Source organism: Ornithorhynchus anatinus, chromosome X1 (genome assembly GCF_004115215.2).
Source record: "Ornithorhynchus anatinus isolate Pmale09 chromosome X1, mOrnAna1.pri.v4, whole genome shotgun sequence".
Classification (NCBI taxonomy): Eukaryota; Metazoa; Chordata; class Mammalia; order Monotremata; family Ornithorhynchidae; genus Ornithorhynchus; species Ornithorhynchus anatinus.
The window spans coordinates 26537201-26553761 of NC_041749.1; the positions used below are offsets into that span (position 1 = coordinate 26537201).

Consider the following 16561-nt stretch of genomic DNA (forward strand, 5'->3'; position numbering starts at 1 on the left):
TATTTGAAAAATGCCTTCATAGCAAAAGAATAACCTTGGACTGAAATTTTGTTTGGGTAGCCTCTAGTTTCTTATAAATGCCAAATTTAAGATGGAATATTAAAGTTTTCAGAAGTGGCACAGATTCTGCTAGAGTGACAAAGCCCACTCTTCCATTGTAGTTGTTTTATAGTAATTAGAAGCTAGTACATAAATAGGATGTGCTCTGGCATTACCATTAAAGAAGCATTACCACTAGAGAAGCAGCGTGGCTCAGTGGAAAGAACCCGGGCTTGGTAGCCAGCGGTCATGGGCTCGAATCCCGGCTCTGCCACTTGTCAGCTATGTGACTGTGAGCAAGTCACTTCACTTCTCTGTGCCTCAGTTACCTCATCTGTAAAATGGGGATTAACTGTGCGCCTCACGTGGTACAACCTAATTACCCTGTATCTACCCCAGCGCTTAGAACAGTGCTCAGGACATAGTAAGCGCTAAACAAATACCAACATTATTATTAAAGATTTCATTTCTTTGACTTTTATGTTATCAGGTTACATTTTGAAAGTTTCCTTAAAATATCATATGGGTTTCTGCTAACAGAATATCTTAATGATATTCTGCTCAAATAGTAAAGAATCCTGGATAAGGCCTTTGGTAATTTAAAATCCATTACAGCCCTTTATCAATGTGTTAGGTACAACAAGAGGCATAACTCTTTTAAAGCCCATTAAGCATATTTGTTGTATTGACTTTTCCTTGTTGAAGTCTATTTCCTGGGCCTTGGGCTAATATTTTTAATTTTTATGACGATTACTCAATAAGCAGGAGTGCTGAAAACTTCATTCTATTTCATTCTTTCTAGCTTTAAATGAAAATACATTAAACCTGAAATATGGCATTATAGAAATATATTGTTATATCTAGTTTTTTGATTTTCAGCAAAACTGTTCTTAGGAAATTCACAATTCATATATAATTTTCCTTAATATCTTTTACTTTTTTATTCAAGCGATTAGAACAGTGCTTGGCACAGAGTAAGCGGTTAACCAATACCATCATCATTATAATTATTTGGGAATATATCATATTTTGAGGGCAATTCTCCATTTAACATTACTGTGTTCATGTACAGAAAAGTATCTCTAGGTATATATGCATATGGATATATGCATGTTCAAATTAAATGTTGCTTGTGACCTGAAAGTATATAATCATTAAACTGTACAAATAACATTATAACTATATTTGTGCACTAAACCTTAGAATGTAAATACCCAGAGGGCAGGGTCTGGTTATTTTAATTTCTATAGAACATTTAATAATACTTGTTCTCCAGCTCATTTAGTCTGTGAGCCTGAGGAGGCAAAGGGACTCTGTCTGACCTGATTATTTTGTGTCTGCCCCAAAACTTAGTACAGTGCTTGAAATATAATAAAGACTTAACCAATTCCCCCATTGTTACTTAGCATACATCATATTGTGGGTGTCCGTACTCAAAGGCTCTGTTCTAGGTTACTTCTGTTCTCAATGCACATTCACTCCCTTGGGGAGTTTAACGATTTCAAGGGCTTCAACTACCGTTTCTTTGATTATCAATCCCAAATCTACCTCACTATCCCTAATCCTTCTCTTTCCCTAATATCTAACATTTCCTTCTACCTCCAAAACCTTTTTTTCCCGAGAAGTCTTGTCATCATTTTAACCTCAACATGTCCCAAACTGAACATTCTTCCATATCCTCTCCTTCACCTATTGTTCTCCATTATATCTTTATCTCTTTTGTTGTTAGCTTCTTACTGTGTGCTCTGTACCAAGCACCGGGGTAGATCCAAGCTAATCAGGTTGGTTACAGTCCATGTTCCCCATAGGGCTCACAGTCTTAATCCCCATTTTACAAATGAAACAACTGAGGCATAGAGAAGTTGTTCCTTGCTTAGGTCACCCAGCAGACAAATAGAACCAGGATTAGAGCCCAAGTTCTTCTGACTCCCAGACTCATGCTCTATACACTGGAAACACTGCCTCTCTATTTTACCTTCCCTGTCTCTTGAGCCCATAACTTTGGGTCCTTCCTCTCTTTAGTCTGCATCCACATCCTCCTGGTTCTTCCTCCATGACATTTTCATTACTCTATCCTGTCTCCATTCCACAGACCACAATACTAGTTCAAACATTTTAATACTGTGTCATCCTCCTCACTGATCTTCTCCTCTCCATTCTCTTCTCTTCTCTAGTATGCCCGTTTCTTCATTTCTCTCAAGCTTATGCACTGTGTCCCATTCTAATTTTTCCTGCTGCTGACCTCTTGCTCATGCTCTCCCTCCTACTGGGAAATCAGTCAATCTGTGGTATCTATTGTGTGCTTACTGTGTGCAGCATCATCATCATCAATGGTATTTACTGCGCGCTATGCTAAGTGCTTGGGAGACTACTATATAGCAGAGCTGGTAGACATGTTCCTTTCCCACAAGGACCCTACAGTCTAGAAGAGGCAGATATGGATATAAATAAATACATTATGAATATGTACATAAGGCTGAGAGTTGGGTGAATATTAAGTTAATAGGCAACACAGAAGGTAAAGAGAGTAGGGAAAAGAGGCCTTAATTAGGCCTAATTAAGTAGGCCTCTTAAGGGGAAGTTTCCCCCCGTCACATCTGGCAGATCACTATTCTCTCCATCTTCAAAGCTCTTCACATTTCCTCCAGGGTGGCATTCCCTGAATGATTTATAATGTTGCCAGTTTATATCCAGAGCCGCCATTTCAGCACATGGTACCACCTTTGCATTTAAGTATTCACAGCTTCCAGTAAAACTTATGTACGTATCTTTTTACTCTATAACTTCCTATTTGTGATTTAGTTTGTCTCCCTGACTATATTGTAAGCAACTATTCATAAGGTATCACGTCTACTGTACTCTCCCACTCTCTGTGCAGAGCATACAGTAAGTAGGTGCTCAGTAAATACTTATCTTATTTAAATGGTATTTATTAAGTACTATGTGCCAGGCACTGTACTAAGAGTTGGGGTAGATATAAGATAATCAGGTTGGATGCAGTCCCTTGTCCCACGTACGGCTCTCCATACTAATCCCCTTTTTACAGATGAAATCAATGAAGCAAAGTATGTGTGTGTGTGTTTGTGCGTGTGTATGGGGATGTGTGTATACATATATATATGTGCTAAGTATTGTACAGATATTGAAAATTACAGCGCTGCCTTTTGTAGTTTAAAAACTGTCATTCATTCAATTCAATTTTACTGCAGAAGCATAAAAAGAATGTTGATTTTGAAGAAAAAAATCCTTTTTTATTCTTCATCTGTTTTTTAACACCCTTTTCCTGCCTTTTTTAAGAGAGAGCTAATGTCTAGTTCTATTAGTTTTTTATCATCCGGTGTTTTGTTTCAGAACCCAGCTAGAGTCCATGAACACAAGTAGTGAAGGTGGATGAATATACTTTTGGAGGGCCAGTTAGTATTCTACAGTGAATTGTAAAGGCAAACAAGATTCCAGGTCCCCAAGGCTTGTCACTAAGCAAGCTTGCGAGAGGCTTGGAGATGCCTTGGGTAACTGGAGTTTGCAGCTTATGCTGAAAATCTTCTTGGGTTTCAGGTTCCCAAAAGGAACACTTTTGGGGAATCACCCTGGTTACCCAACCTCCCACAAAGGGTCACCTAAACCAGGAAGCAGCCTAATTCGGTCCTCATTGGAGTAAGTAAGTAGGCCAATCTAAGGCTGCCTCAAGCCCCATAATGATCAAGGCACCCAGGGCCAGGGAGTGTTGCCTCCTCCTACCTAACCTTGGTACTCTCCAACTACAACCCAGCCCACGCACTTCACTCCTGTTAACATCACTGTACCTCAGTCTCATCTACCTCACTGTTGACCCCTTGCCCACATCCCTCCTCTGGCCTGGAATGCCATCCTTCCTCAAAATCTTACAGTTACTCTCCTCCACTTCAGAAGCACATCTCCTCCAAGAAGTCTTCTATAGCTAAGCCATTCTTTCCTCTTCTCTCACTCCCTTCTGCGTCGCCCTGACTTGCTCTCTTTGTTCTCCTTTCCTCACAACCCGTATGTACATAGTTGTAATTTATTTATTTATATTAATGTCTTTTCTCCCCCTCTAGACTGTAAGTTCATTTTGGCCAGGGAATGTGTCTGTTTATTGCTATTTTGTATTCTCCCAAGTCTTAGTCCAGTGCTCTGCACACAGTAAGCACTCAATAAATACTACTGAATGAATAAATGAATGAATCTCCTTTCCCTAAGGCTTTAGGCTTTCCCTAAGCTCTCCTTTCCTATTCTACTACTTCCTTCTGCATCATCCTAACTAGCCCTCTTTATTCAACCCCACTCCTGTCCCCCAGCCCTTAGGTACATATCTGTAATATATTTATTTATCTCAATGTCTTTTCTCCCCCTCCAGACTGGAAGTTTGTTGGATAGGGAATGTGTCTGTTTATTGTTATTTTGAACTCTCACAAGCACACAGCAAGTACTCAATACATACAAATGAATGAATGAATGAATGACAGAACATTTCTACCAACGCTGTAATATTGTACTCTCCCAGGTTTTCCACACAGTAAGCTCTCAATACATATGATTGATTGATTGAATCTTCCTACTGTCAGGGTGATTCAGTGGTGGACAAGAGTAGACAATGAGGCTGTGCTCCCTGTATCTGTATGGACTCAGTCATCTGTCAGAACACTGTATTCATTCATTCAGTCGATTTACTGAGTGCTTACATTGTGCAGAGCACAGTACTAAGCACTTGAAATGTACAGTTCCACAACAGATAGAGATAATCCCTGCCCAATAACGGGCTCACAGTACTAAGCACTTCGGAGAGTACAGTAGAACAATAAACAAGACAAATTCCCTGCCCACAACAAGCTTATAGTTTAGACTTTAGCTATGTAATTCAGTGTAAGAAAATTGTTTACTTTTACCCTTTCAATGCCAGTAAGCCCACACATGATTGAATATTAAGGATGACCCATGTTTCTATTCCTTTCTTAGAATTACAACAACCGCTGCTTGCATGATGGATCTGAGAAGATATCCACTTGATGAACAAAACTGTACCCTGGAGATTGAAAGTTGTAAGTCTTTCTGTAAATCCTACTTTTTATCTGGCCAAACTGTTCCTTATTTTCTTTTTAAATGCACAGACCTCCAAAGTCTTGATAGCTTTGCTGTCTGATGACATTTGTAAATATAGAACAAATTGAGCTCTCCAGATGGGTTATTAATTTATGGAACATGGATTAGAACAATTTATTATGTGTTTTGATAGACAATTTTTAGCTTTAAAGACTCAGATGTCTTGTTGGAGTTTACTTGTGAACCAAGAAGATTTTTTATCTTATCCTTTAATTGTACTGTTTCTATGTTTTTATAGTTTATACAGGTGTTACTTCTTGGCAGTCTAACTATGTAGTTCCAGGATTTTATCACTGTAAGGTGGCTGTCTATTACATATGCTTATTTAATGACTTACCTTTGTTTCGAAGGTCAAGTCCTACATGTTGATAGACTATAGGGAGAACTTGGAATTTTAAATGTTAAACTTGTGCATTTTTTGGAGTATTTATGTATCGCATTTGTGTCATTGCTTCCACTGTGAACTCTAAGGTTGAGACATACATTTAGGCAGAAATACATTTTTCTTAGTAGAGTATGGTATTAAAGATATGTGGATTTTTTTTCCTAGTTAGGAAACCATTTCAATTTTTATGGATAATGGAATTTCTGGCCATTTAAAAGATTCTTATTTTGTACTTGTACTTTCCACAGTTCTGTTCACACTACGTAGATTTTTTGGTAGTTTTGTCTGAATATATGGTTTCAGGAAGCATTTTTTTCTTTAATTGACTAGAGGGTTAACAGTATTTGAGGGTAACATACAAAACAAAGTAATGTAGATATGAAAAAATAAATGAAAAAGGGTATGGGAGTAGATTCTCCAAAATTAAATGTTTGCTGGTGGTGAGAGATAGCTGTGCTTTAGACCTAGGGCAAAATTTAGGAAGAACATTACTCTCGGTCATTCTTCAAAGTGTTCATTCAGCTGAAATGCACAATAAATCACAGTGACCTAACTAGGTAAACAAACTAAAGGATAAAGCATGATATTAATTTTGTGGCACCATAAATTAGTATTTTGGTGCCACAAAATCATAAAAAAGATGCTTATGAAGCAGTATGTTTTCACTCTTCCAAATCAGATTCACAGATGATATGCAAACCCTTTTGAAAATAATCTGCCCAGGATTCTTTAATAAGAAGAGTGGTTAAGCAAAAACCTAGATAAATTGTTTCCTAATGCCTGCAACTGTAACAAATCACTTTATTTTTATAAGCTAGGTTAGTTAACCTCGATACTGAAACATAACTCACAAAGAACATAATGCTTAATTTTACTGAAAGGATGATTTTAATAAATGATATTTTAGAGATTTTACAATGAGGCATAGTATGAGTAAAACTTAATTGCTTCATTCATCAAAGAAAACAGTATCAGTTTAAAAGATCTTTAAAATTTTAATTCATTCTATTGTCAGTTTGCCTCAAGGAGACAAAGGAAAACAGTTTTAATAGTGGATTGTATCAATCCCTGAAGTGAAAAGAGAGATATGCTATTCGTTAACTATGTATGTATATGTTTGGAAGTCAGGTTTAATTTGAAATAAGCAAGTGGCAAAATAAATGGAGGATTTTAAGAAGCAGCATGGACTGGTGAAAAGTCCATGGTCTGGATGTCAGAGAACCTGGGTCCTAATCCTCCTTTCACCACTTGTTGCTTTGTGACTGGCAAGTCACTTCACTTCTCTTTGCCTCAGTTACCTCATCTGTAAAATGGGAATTAAGATTGTGGGACATATGTGGGACATGGACTATGTCCAACCTGATTAATTCAGTGCCTGGCAAATAGTAAGTGTTTAACAAATGTCATTAATTTTTTTTTAAATTTTGATGCTTACTATAGAATTTTGCTTTCTGTTGCAAAGAAACACTCAGTTCCCAAATTTGACATCACATCAAACTGTGATTAAGTAATAATGGTTCAGGTACAATCCTGATATTTGGGGTATGTGTATGTCTGTATGTGAGATTATGTGTGTATTTAAAAGCATCAGAGGGTATGCATCTGAAGTACAAAATGTTTTTAACCATCTGTGGAAATTTTAATGTGAAGAATTGATGAGAAGCAACATAGCTTAGTGGATAGAGCACAGACCAGTCAGTCAGAAGGAACTGCATTCTATTCCCAGCTCTGCCACTTGTCTGCTGGGTGTGACACTGGACAAGCCACTTAACTTCTCTGTTTCTGTTACCTTGTCTATATTATGGAGATAAGACTATGAGCCCCTCATGGGACATGAACTTTGTCCAAACAGCTTAGCTTGTTTCTACTCTAGTGCTTAGTATGTTGCCTAGTACTTATAGTAATCCCTTAACAAATACTGTAAAAAACAAAAGGATTTTTACATCCCAAATTCCCAAATTAATGTGTTTTAAATGTTGTTGGAAATAATTTGTTTACGATTTTCATTCTTACATTTATTAAAGGTTTTCATGGAACATGGAAGCAACATTTTATTATAAAGTTTCATTCTCTAATGTTTTCATCAAATGAGAACTATAATGAACTATTTCCCTGTTTTATTAATGAAATTCCAATATAAAAACAAAAAAAAACCCTTTCTCTTCCAAAGTCTTATCCCTTAGTAAAACGTGTGTGTGCTTTCACACTGAATTAAAGAAACACACACACAACTGTTGTTGAAACAATTTTGAGATATATGGAATTGTGGAGAATGCAGAAAAGGGCCATTCACATACAGGTTCTTACTAATAATAAAATCAATCAATGGTATTTATTGAGTGCTTAAAATGTGCAGAGCACTGTATTAAGTGTGTGGGAGAGTACAGTACAAAGGAATTAGCAGGAATGTTCCCTGCCCATAGCAACCTTACAATCTAGATGGGGAAACTGTCATTACTATGAATAAATGATTTGTAATATATAAATTATAGATATGTACACAAATGCTGTGGAGTTGGGAGTTGGGCGAATATCAAATGCCTAAAGTTCACGGCTCGAAATTCATAGATGGAAGGAGAGAGAGCTGGGGTAAAGATGTCTTAATCGGGGAAGGCCTCTTAGAGGACATGTGTTCTCAACAAAATTCTTGGAAGGTGGAGAGAGTGGTTGTCTGGCATATATTTAGGGAGAGGGAGTTCCAGGCCAGGGGAGAATAAGATCGGGGCAGAGTGAGTAAACTGGCACTGCATGAGCAGAGTGTGAGAACTGGGCTGTAGTAGGAGATTAGTGAGGTGAGGTAGGATGGGGCAAGCTGAGTGAGGGCTTTAAAGCCAATGGTAAGGAGTTAATGTATGACCTAGCACAGATGGGAAACTATTAAAGGTCCTTGAGGAAGACATGGGCTGACCATTTTTACTGATAAATGATCCATGCAATAGGTTGAAGTACGGAGATTGAAGTGGGGAGAGAGAGGAGGCCAGGAGGTCCGTGAGAAGGCAGATGCAATAGTCAAGGAAGGTTAGGTGAAGTGCTTGGATCAGACTGTAATTGCAGTTAGGAGGGAGAGGAAAGGGAGGGTTTTAAAATAAAAAAAAAATTGGTATTTGTTAAGCGCTTACTATGTGCCAAGCACTGTTCTAAGCGCTGGGGGAGATACAAGGTAATCAGTTTGTCTGAGGTGGGGCTCACAGTCTTAATCCCCATTTTACAGATGAGGTAACTGAGGCACAGAGAAGTTAAGTGGCTTGCCCAAGGTCACACAGCTGACAAGTGGCAGAGCTGGGATTAGAACCCATGACCTCTGACTCCCAAGCCCGGGCTCTTTCCACTGAGCCACGCTGCTTCTCAATGTTGTCTTTAACAATGTTGTAATGATAGAACTGACTGGATTTGGTGACAGATTGAATATGAGGATGAAATGAGAGAGATAAATTGAGGACCACGCCAAGTTCTTGTGGACTTGTGGAGAATTGTGTTGTCTACAGTGATAGGAAAGACAGAAGGAGGACAGTGTTGGTTTGGGTGAGAAGATGAGGAGTTTAGTTTTGGACATATTTAATGTGAGGTTTCACATGACATGCACATAGAAAGCCTTATCTTGAAGGAGACAAGATGAGGGATACGTAGATGACTTGAAGGAGAAGTATTCCTGCTGGACAGTGGAGGAGGCTGAATTGAAGATAAGAATGAATTTAAATTGGACAAGGTCAGAGAGACATCTGGATTTCTTCCAACAATGTTCCACACTGTGTTTGGCACAAGAATGAAGGAAACATACTCTGGAGGTGATCCGGAATTGTGGCTTAGTGGGATGAGACCAGCAGAGGGACAGAGGAGCAAAGGAATGAAGTTCAGTGCAGAGGGTGGTGTTGAATATCGCAATTTTGCATGAGGAGAAGGTTTGAAGACCAAATGGGGTAGGTTGGTTGTAGATTACTGGAGTGGGTCAAATGAACGGAGGTATATATGGAGGAAAAAGAGAGCAGGTGAGGAAGGTGTGGTCAGATAGAGGAATTTTAGAATTGGTGACCATAGAGATTGTACAGTTTCTAAAGATTATCAGATCAAACGTGTCCCCAAATTGGTGAGTGTGTGAGGTGGGCTGGAGCAGTATGTCTTTGGAGTAAAGTAAGACGAATTGGACTGTGGAAGGATCATCGGGGACATCCTGATGAAGAAGACCTAAGGTCATTATAATTTTCTGAGGATCAGAGAAGTGCTAAGTAAATCACTATCTTAAAATTGCTATTATCATAAAAAAAACCCTCAGAAATTCATCCACTACCTACAACAGAACAAGAGGGAAAATTCATTTTCAGAACCTTTGAAGTCATCCCACTATTTGCCGGTATTTTTCCATCTGCTCTGATCCATCTGGAATGATTAGAGTTGTATTTTACTTAGGTGACTCTTTAAAAGACCTGGGAAAGTTTTCAGCCAATACGGTGCAAACATATTTACAGGATATTCATGCCAAATCAGGCTACATATTGCCATTACAATCTCTGTCAAAGTCAGGAAGGGGAAGCTTAAATGACTTCCTAATCTCCCATTCTCTTCCTCTAAAATTGAAATTTTATGAAATTTGATTTAAAAAAAAAAAGAATGTTCTTTGCAAAGTTTTTCAGTTATTGGATAACAAAGTCTTCAGCAAAAATATTCTGTTATGACATTTGGTGATCTTTTCCATTTTGAATATTGAGCCAACTAGGTGGGAAAAGGACAAGATAAAGATACTCAGGGGTAGGAGAGGCAAATGTAGATCAATCAATCAATCATATTTACTGAGTGTTTAGTGCATGCCGAGAAATGTACTAAACATTTGGAGGTACAATATAACAGAGTTGGTAGATATGTTCCTGCACCCACGGAATTTACAGTCTATCAGGTAAATATTGAGGCCCATTCATTATTTTTCAGTGATTTGTGTTATTCCAAGATTATAGAATTTTGTATTAGGAATGCATAGATAGCCCATCTGTTATGGCATAAAATTTATAGAATAGATTATTCCTGTGATAGCAGCTTTAATTTACAAGGAAACTCATATAAGGATGGCCAAAGGATGCAACAGTTGTCAACAGACGATTCAAGTTTCTATAGCTGATGTAGCAGACTGCTGCTTCAAGTTTGATAGAGGTTATTGGGTTGCAACTTGAATCCTACTTCGAAGGATTCTTCCAGCTCTCAGATAACCAAGAATAAAAATGGTAATTTTCCAATGAAAAGAAATAAAAATGGACATGGGAATGCTGTAGAATTTCAATTTGGTTATAGCAATTTGATTGCAATTTAAAATTTTGTCTTTCATGTGATTTGGTGTCATGCCGTCACTGAAATGTTTCACTCTGAAACTTGACATGAGGTTTTTCACATCAATCTAGAAAGCAGCCAGAGACTTTTCATACTAATTTTCTTTGAGTTTGGGATTTATATGATTGAGAAACCTGTTGAAGGCACATCTCCTCCAAGAGGCCTTCCCTGACTAAACCCTTTCCTCTTCTGCCACTCCTTTCTGTATCGCCCTGACTTGCTCCCATTGTTCATCCCCATCCCTTCCAATCCCACAACACTTATGTACAAATCTGTAATCATTTATTTATATTAATGTCTGTCTCGCCACCTCTAGACTGAAAACTCACTGTGGGCAGAGAATGTGTCTATTTATTGTTATAATGTTCTCTGCCAACCTCTTAGTACAGTGCTTTTCACACAGTAAGCTCTCAATAAATATGATTGAATGAATAAATGGATTTCTTCTAATGAGCAGTTTGAATTATTTTATTCCTTTTGGAATTCAGAGCACTTCAGAAGTCATCCCTGAAATAGGAAACCTGCAGTATCTGTTTGATGCTCTTCGAACTACTGTTTTCTGCAGATAAAATTTCCTTTCCTATTTCAGTAAGTTTTGGTAATGGTGATCTGTTTAGAGGAAAGAAAGTCTGCTATAAATAGGTCACTTTTTTTCATTACATAGAATAGTAATTTGCATTGCAAGTTTTTTCACTTCCTCTTTGCTATTTTCAGGAAGGGTACAGAAAGCAAAACCAAAAACATAGTTTTCCACTAAATAAAACCATGGTTTATTTGCATCTGCATTGCTGCATGCAGTCTAGGTGACATACTTTAAGAAGAGTATCATCAATTTGTAGAAGGAACTACTGAAATGAGCAACTAAAGTCATTTAACAGGTTGGAGCAGGAGCATCTCTGAGGCTAGACTAGATAGATTAGCACGGTGTAGTATGGAAAGAAGAAAGGTCATAGGCACATCATGGGAATCTACATATCATGAAGAAATTGAACAAGGTGTAGATTGTTGTTCACCAAATCGGACCATTAGAGCAAGAGATTAATCACTGACACTTAATAGCATCGGGTTCCAAACAAATCAAAGAGAAACCTTTTTCACACAGTTCTTGGGTGAGCATATAGAAATTTTTTTGACAATTGAAATCCTGCAGGTAGAAAATATAAATGGTCAAGAAATATTCTAATTCATGAGCAGATGATTAAGAATTAATTCCCAAAAAAAGGTGTAGAGGGAGATGTATGAATGTTAGGCAATTTGCGAAGAGTCAAATAGATGTAGATAAATTCTTGTTGTCATTAGAGGAAAATTAGGAGCTAGGTGGATATCCAGTAGAATACATATCAAATGATTCTCCCAGTACTGCATTGTTGTTACTGTCAAAAACAGAGGTCACTGTGGGCAAGATATGAGTCTACCAACTCTGTTATATTGTGCTCACCCCAGCACTCAATAGGGTGCTTTGCACACTGTAAGTAAATCATTAGTAATGAGTTTACAGTCTAGGGGGAATGTTTGATAGTCTAGTGATACAGCAGTAAGTGCTCAGAAAATACCATTGATTGATTGATCTGACCTAATGAGGGATTTTTATGTGTTCTTAGTGTTTAATATGTCCCAGAAGTGATGTTGGTGTGAGAATATTAGAACTTCTCCCCTGCTGCCTGGTGAAATTGCTTGACCAGAGGACTTGAAAGCCTGTGGGAAAGAATAGGCCCAATTTTAGATACTTTTCCTCTATCTCCTATTAGATGGCTCCTCCAGAAGCACATGACCACAGATCTGGCCAACACAAAACTCCCACACCTCTGACAGCTCTTCACAAGAAGGTCAGAGCACTGATAGAGTTCTCAGTCCAAAGATAGAGCTTCAGCAAACTCCATCCCCATTAATAATAATTATTATCATTATTATTATTATTATTATATTAGTGATTACTATGTGCCAGGCACTCTACTAAGTGCTGGGATAGATACAGGCAAATTGGGTTGGACACAGTCCTTGTTCCACTTGGGGCCGACAGTCTTAATTCCCATTTTACAGAGGAGATAACTGAGGTACAGAGAAGTGAAGTCACTTGCCCAAGGTCACAGAGCGGACAAGTGGTGGATCTGGGATTAGGACCCATTAACTTCTGATTCCTGGGTCCATGCTCTATCCACTAGACCATGCTGCTTACCCTTAATCATGATATTTTTTAAGTGCTTACTATGTGCCAGGCACTGTACTGAGCACCGGGGTGGATACAAGGAAATTGGGCAGTGATGATGAGAGCAGGATGTATTATATCATTTCCTGTTGAAGATTTCCAGTTAGACTCTTCTGGGTGATGATGAACCTTGAGCAGAGAATAAAACTGCCCCCCAAGTAGTGGGTAGACTTGCTTCAGCTCTGAAGTTTCTGAAGTAGCGTGGCTTAATGGAAAGGGCACAGGCTTGGGAGTCAGAGGTCGTGGGTTCGAATCCCAGCTCCACCACTCATCTACTGAGTGACCTTAGTCAAGCCACTTAACTTTTCTGTGCCTCAGTTACCTCATCTGGAAAAATGGGGGTTAAGGCTGAAAGCCCCACGTGGTACAACCTGATTACCTTGTATCTCCCCCAGCACTTAGAACAGTGCTTGGCACATAGTAAATGCTTAGCAAATACCATCATTATCATTATTACTATCATAGCAGTAAGTGTATCTTTCTTGCATCTCAGTCTCTCTACTGGTACTGAAAGGAGCATAAAAAATGTCAGGCTGGGTCATATCATTGGATTATCCAGCCCATTATTTCTGACAGGGACCTCAGGGACACTGATTAGCTTCTCTCTATCTCAGTGCATAGTAATAATAATAATATGCTAATAATGATGCTTATTAAGCACTTACTATTTTCCAAGCACTGTTCTAGGTGCTGAGGTAGATATAAGTTAAGAAATTTGGACACAGTCTCTGTAGCACATGAGGTTTGCAGTATTAATTGCCATTTTACAGATGGGGCAGTGTGACACAGAGAAGTTAAGTGAGTTGCCCAAGGTCACCCAGCTGACCAGTGGCAGAGCGGGGATTAGAACCCACAACCTCTGACTCCCAAGCCAGTGGTCTTTCCACTAAGCCACACTGCTTCTCACCGTATGATAGAAATCTATCATATCTGTCATATCTGTCATATTTAATCCATCTATAACCCATCTATATCTAGTGATCTATCTGGTATTGCTCAGTGTGTCACTTTTGCAGGTGTTTTATATTGGTTATAGGTAAATCGATTAACTGGATTAGTAGCTAGTTCTAGGAAAATTGTCTGTACTTTTGCCTAATGTTTGCATTATTGTAATGTAGATTCACTTTGTTTCATTTTTGCACCTGGCTCCCACCTCTCTTCTTCTGTGGTTTAGTATTTCATCCAAAACAAAATGAAATCCCCACCTCTTTCCAAATTCTGCATTTGCATTGTTTTTTTAGTTTAGTTAAGAAACAGGCTGTTGGGGCTTTATGGTTCCTAACAGCAGAATCACACTCAAGTCAGATGCCACTTTCCTAGGTTCTCTACACCTCACAGAAATTCCCTAACTGGGATAATCAGATCAGTGAGTTAATCAAACAGCCTTTGATGGGCTTCATCTCATAGTCATGTACAACCTTCTGTGTAGTTGGCAGAATATGGTGCCAGACAGCATAACGTTGTATGATGATCATGTGGTAAGCCCAGCTGTTGTCATCAGGCAGTGAATATGTTGGCATTTTTTACAGATCTCACATCAAGAAACAGCAGCAACTAATTATAAGAAGACTAAATCATATTGTAGCTTTGTCAAGGTGAATTTTTTTCTTAAAAGATTAAACGAGTCTATTTCCCTAAGGATTTGGAGTGTCTGAAACTTGGGAGGAATACACAGTGCTACTGTTTGCCTATGTAACAATGTTAGGACTCTTTTTTAAATCCCTGCTCCGTTTACTGTTTCCTCACACTACAATCACCCATTATGTTCATAAAATATTGTGTAGGGCTATCTCAGAAAAATATAATCTTATCTATGGTCAGTCTGTTATGAAAAATTGTCTTTACTTTTTCTTTTACCAAATAATTGTGGCAACACCACCACAGTCCTGAATATATATATACATAGCTTGTTTCATTTTAGTCTTTTTTTAATTAAATAAAAATGCCATATTTGTGGTTCATATTTGTAGTTCTCATAGCATTTCATTTGAGGTCTGGAGAGCACTTCTAGAAGCCCAATATGAGTGCTGCAAACTCCAGTCATAAATACACTTGCAGAGATCCTCTGAAGTATTTTCGGCAGCCTGCTGATATTTTTGTTCAATGCAAATTGTCTCTTGAACCAAGACCCAGTATTCGATCTCCCTTTCCTCTTGAGCTACAGTTTCATCTTGCTGTGAAAAGATGGTATTGTTACAATATATATTCAACAAATTTATCCCTAAGCAATGTATTGTTTTAGCCTTGGTAAACAACAGACCATCCTGTGTTATTTTCGTTGAATCTCTGTGAAACAATCTAGTGAGATGTCACTGGCTCTCTTAAATCATTTTCAAGACATTCTTTTTCCTAAGCTTTTTAAGTTAATAGGAAATTACGAAAAAGCATCCTTGCAGCTTAAAAGATAGATTGACTATAAGAAAACCTTAGAATCTACATTGCAATAGTAATTGATCTTTTATACCCATTTTCATCTCCTTGAGACAGTGTTTATCAAGGTTGTACATTCAGACATATTTCATTTGCACCAAAACAATTGCTAAAATGAAACACTGGCATCCAGACATAATGAAATTTTCTGCAAACCGTTGGGAGAAAAATGGAGAAAACATATTGAGCATAATGTTCCCTGAAGCTGTTTTGTGTCTATTCTCACTTATAAATGGATCAGGGGCATCTAAATTGTGAGTAGGAGACACTGAGAACATATCCTACTGCTTATACAAGTACCTGTCAGCATATTTTAGTATATCCACAGTGTATCTCAGCCTAATGACTAGTTATAAGTTAATTGCGAAACAACCATTAGAGGGTTCTTTGAATAAACTCTCTCCCTTTGAATCTCTATGGAAGAATGTTGTGTGGATTAGTGCTTATGTATTGATTAGACTGTAATCAGCATCCATCCCTTCTCTTCTGAGCAAGGGAATTGTGATTGTCTTTAGTTTTTATTGCTCTCCCAAGGGCCCAGTACCATGAGTAGCAACATAGTCTAGTGGAAAGATCATGGGCCTGGAAGTCAGAGGACCTGGGTTCTAATCCTGGCTGAGTCACTTGTCTGCTCAGTGACCTTGGGCAAATCACTTAACTTCTTTGTGCTTCCGTTCACTCATCTGTGAAAGGAGGATGAAGACTGGGAGCCCCATATGGGATATGGATGTGTTCAATCTGATTATCTTGCATCTATCACAGTACTTAGTATAATGCCTGAAACATAATAAGCACTTAAATACCATACAATAAATAAATACTATCATTGACATCACTGGTGTTATTGAGCACTGAGTGTAAAGCACTCTAGTAACATAGTAAGCCCTTGCTAGAACACACAGAGAAGCAAGATCTTGTTCACTACCCTCCAGGAGCTTACAGTCTAATTGGGAATACAGATAGAGATAAATAGGAGAAAGAACAAGGACACAACAGGAAGTAGTATAATGTGAAAAAGCTGAACAAACAATTGCATGCACCATTAAATCTAAATATCAGAATATGGCAGTAAA

At 38.1% G+C, this 16561-nt stretch overlaps 1 protein-coding gene across 3 annotated transcripts in view; it reads left to right on the plus strand.

Annotated features, from left to right (window-relative positions):
* GABRB2 (gamma-aminobutyric acid type A receptor subunit beta2) overlaps positions 1 to 16561 on the plus strand; it is a 194120-nt gene that overhangs the window by 104005 nt on the left and 73554 nt on the right. For all 3 annotated transcript variants that reach the window (XM_029049638.2, XM_029049639.2, NM_001168262.2), the window contains one exon: positions 5011 to 5093. In XM_029049638.2, coding sequence (XP_028905471.1) covers positions 5011 to 5093 — 83 coding nt within the window. The remainder of the gene's footprint in view (positions 1 to 5010; positions 5094 to 16561) is intronic.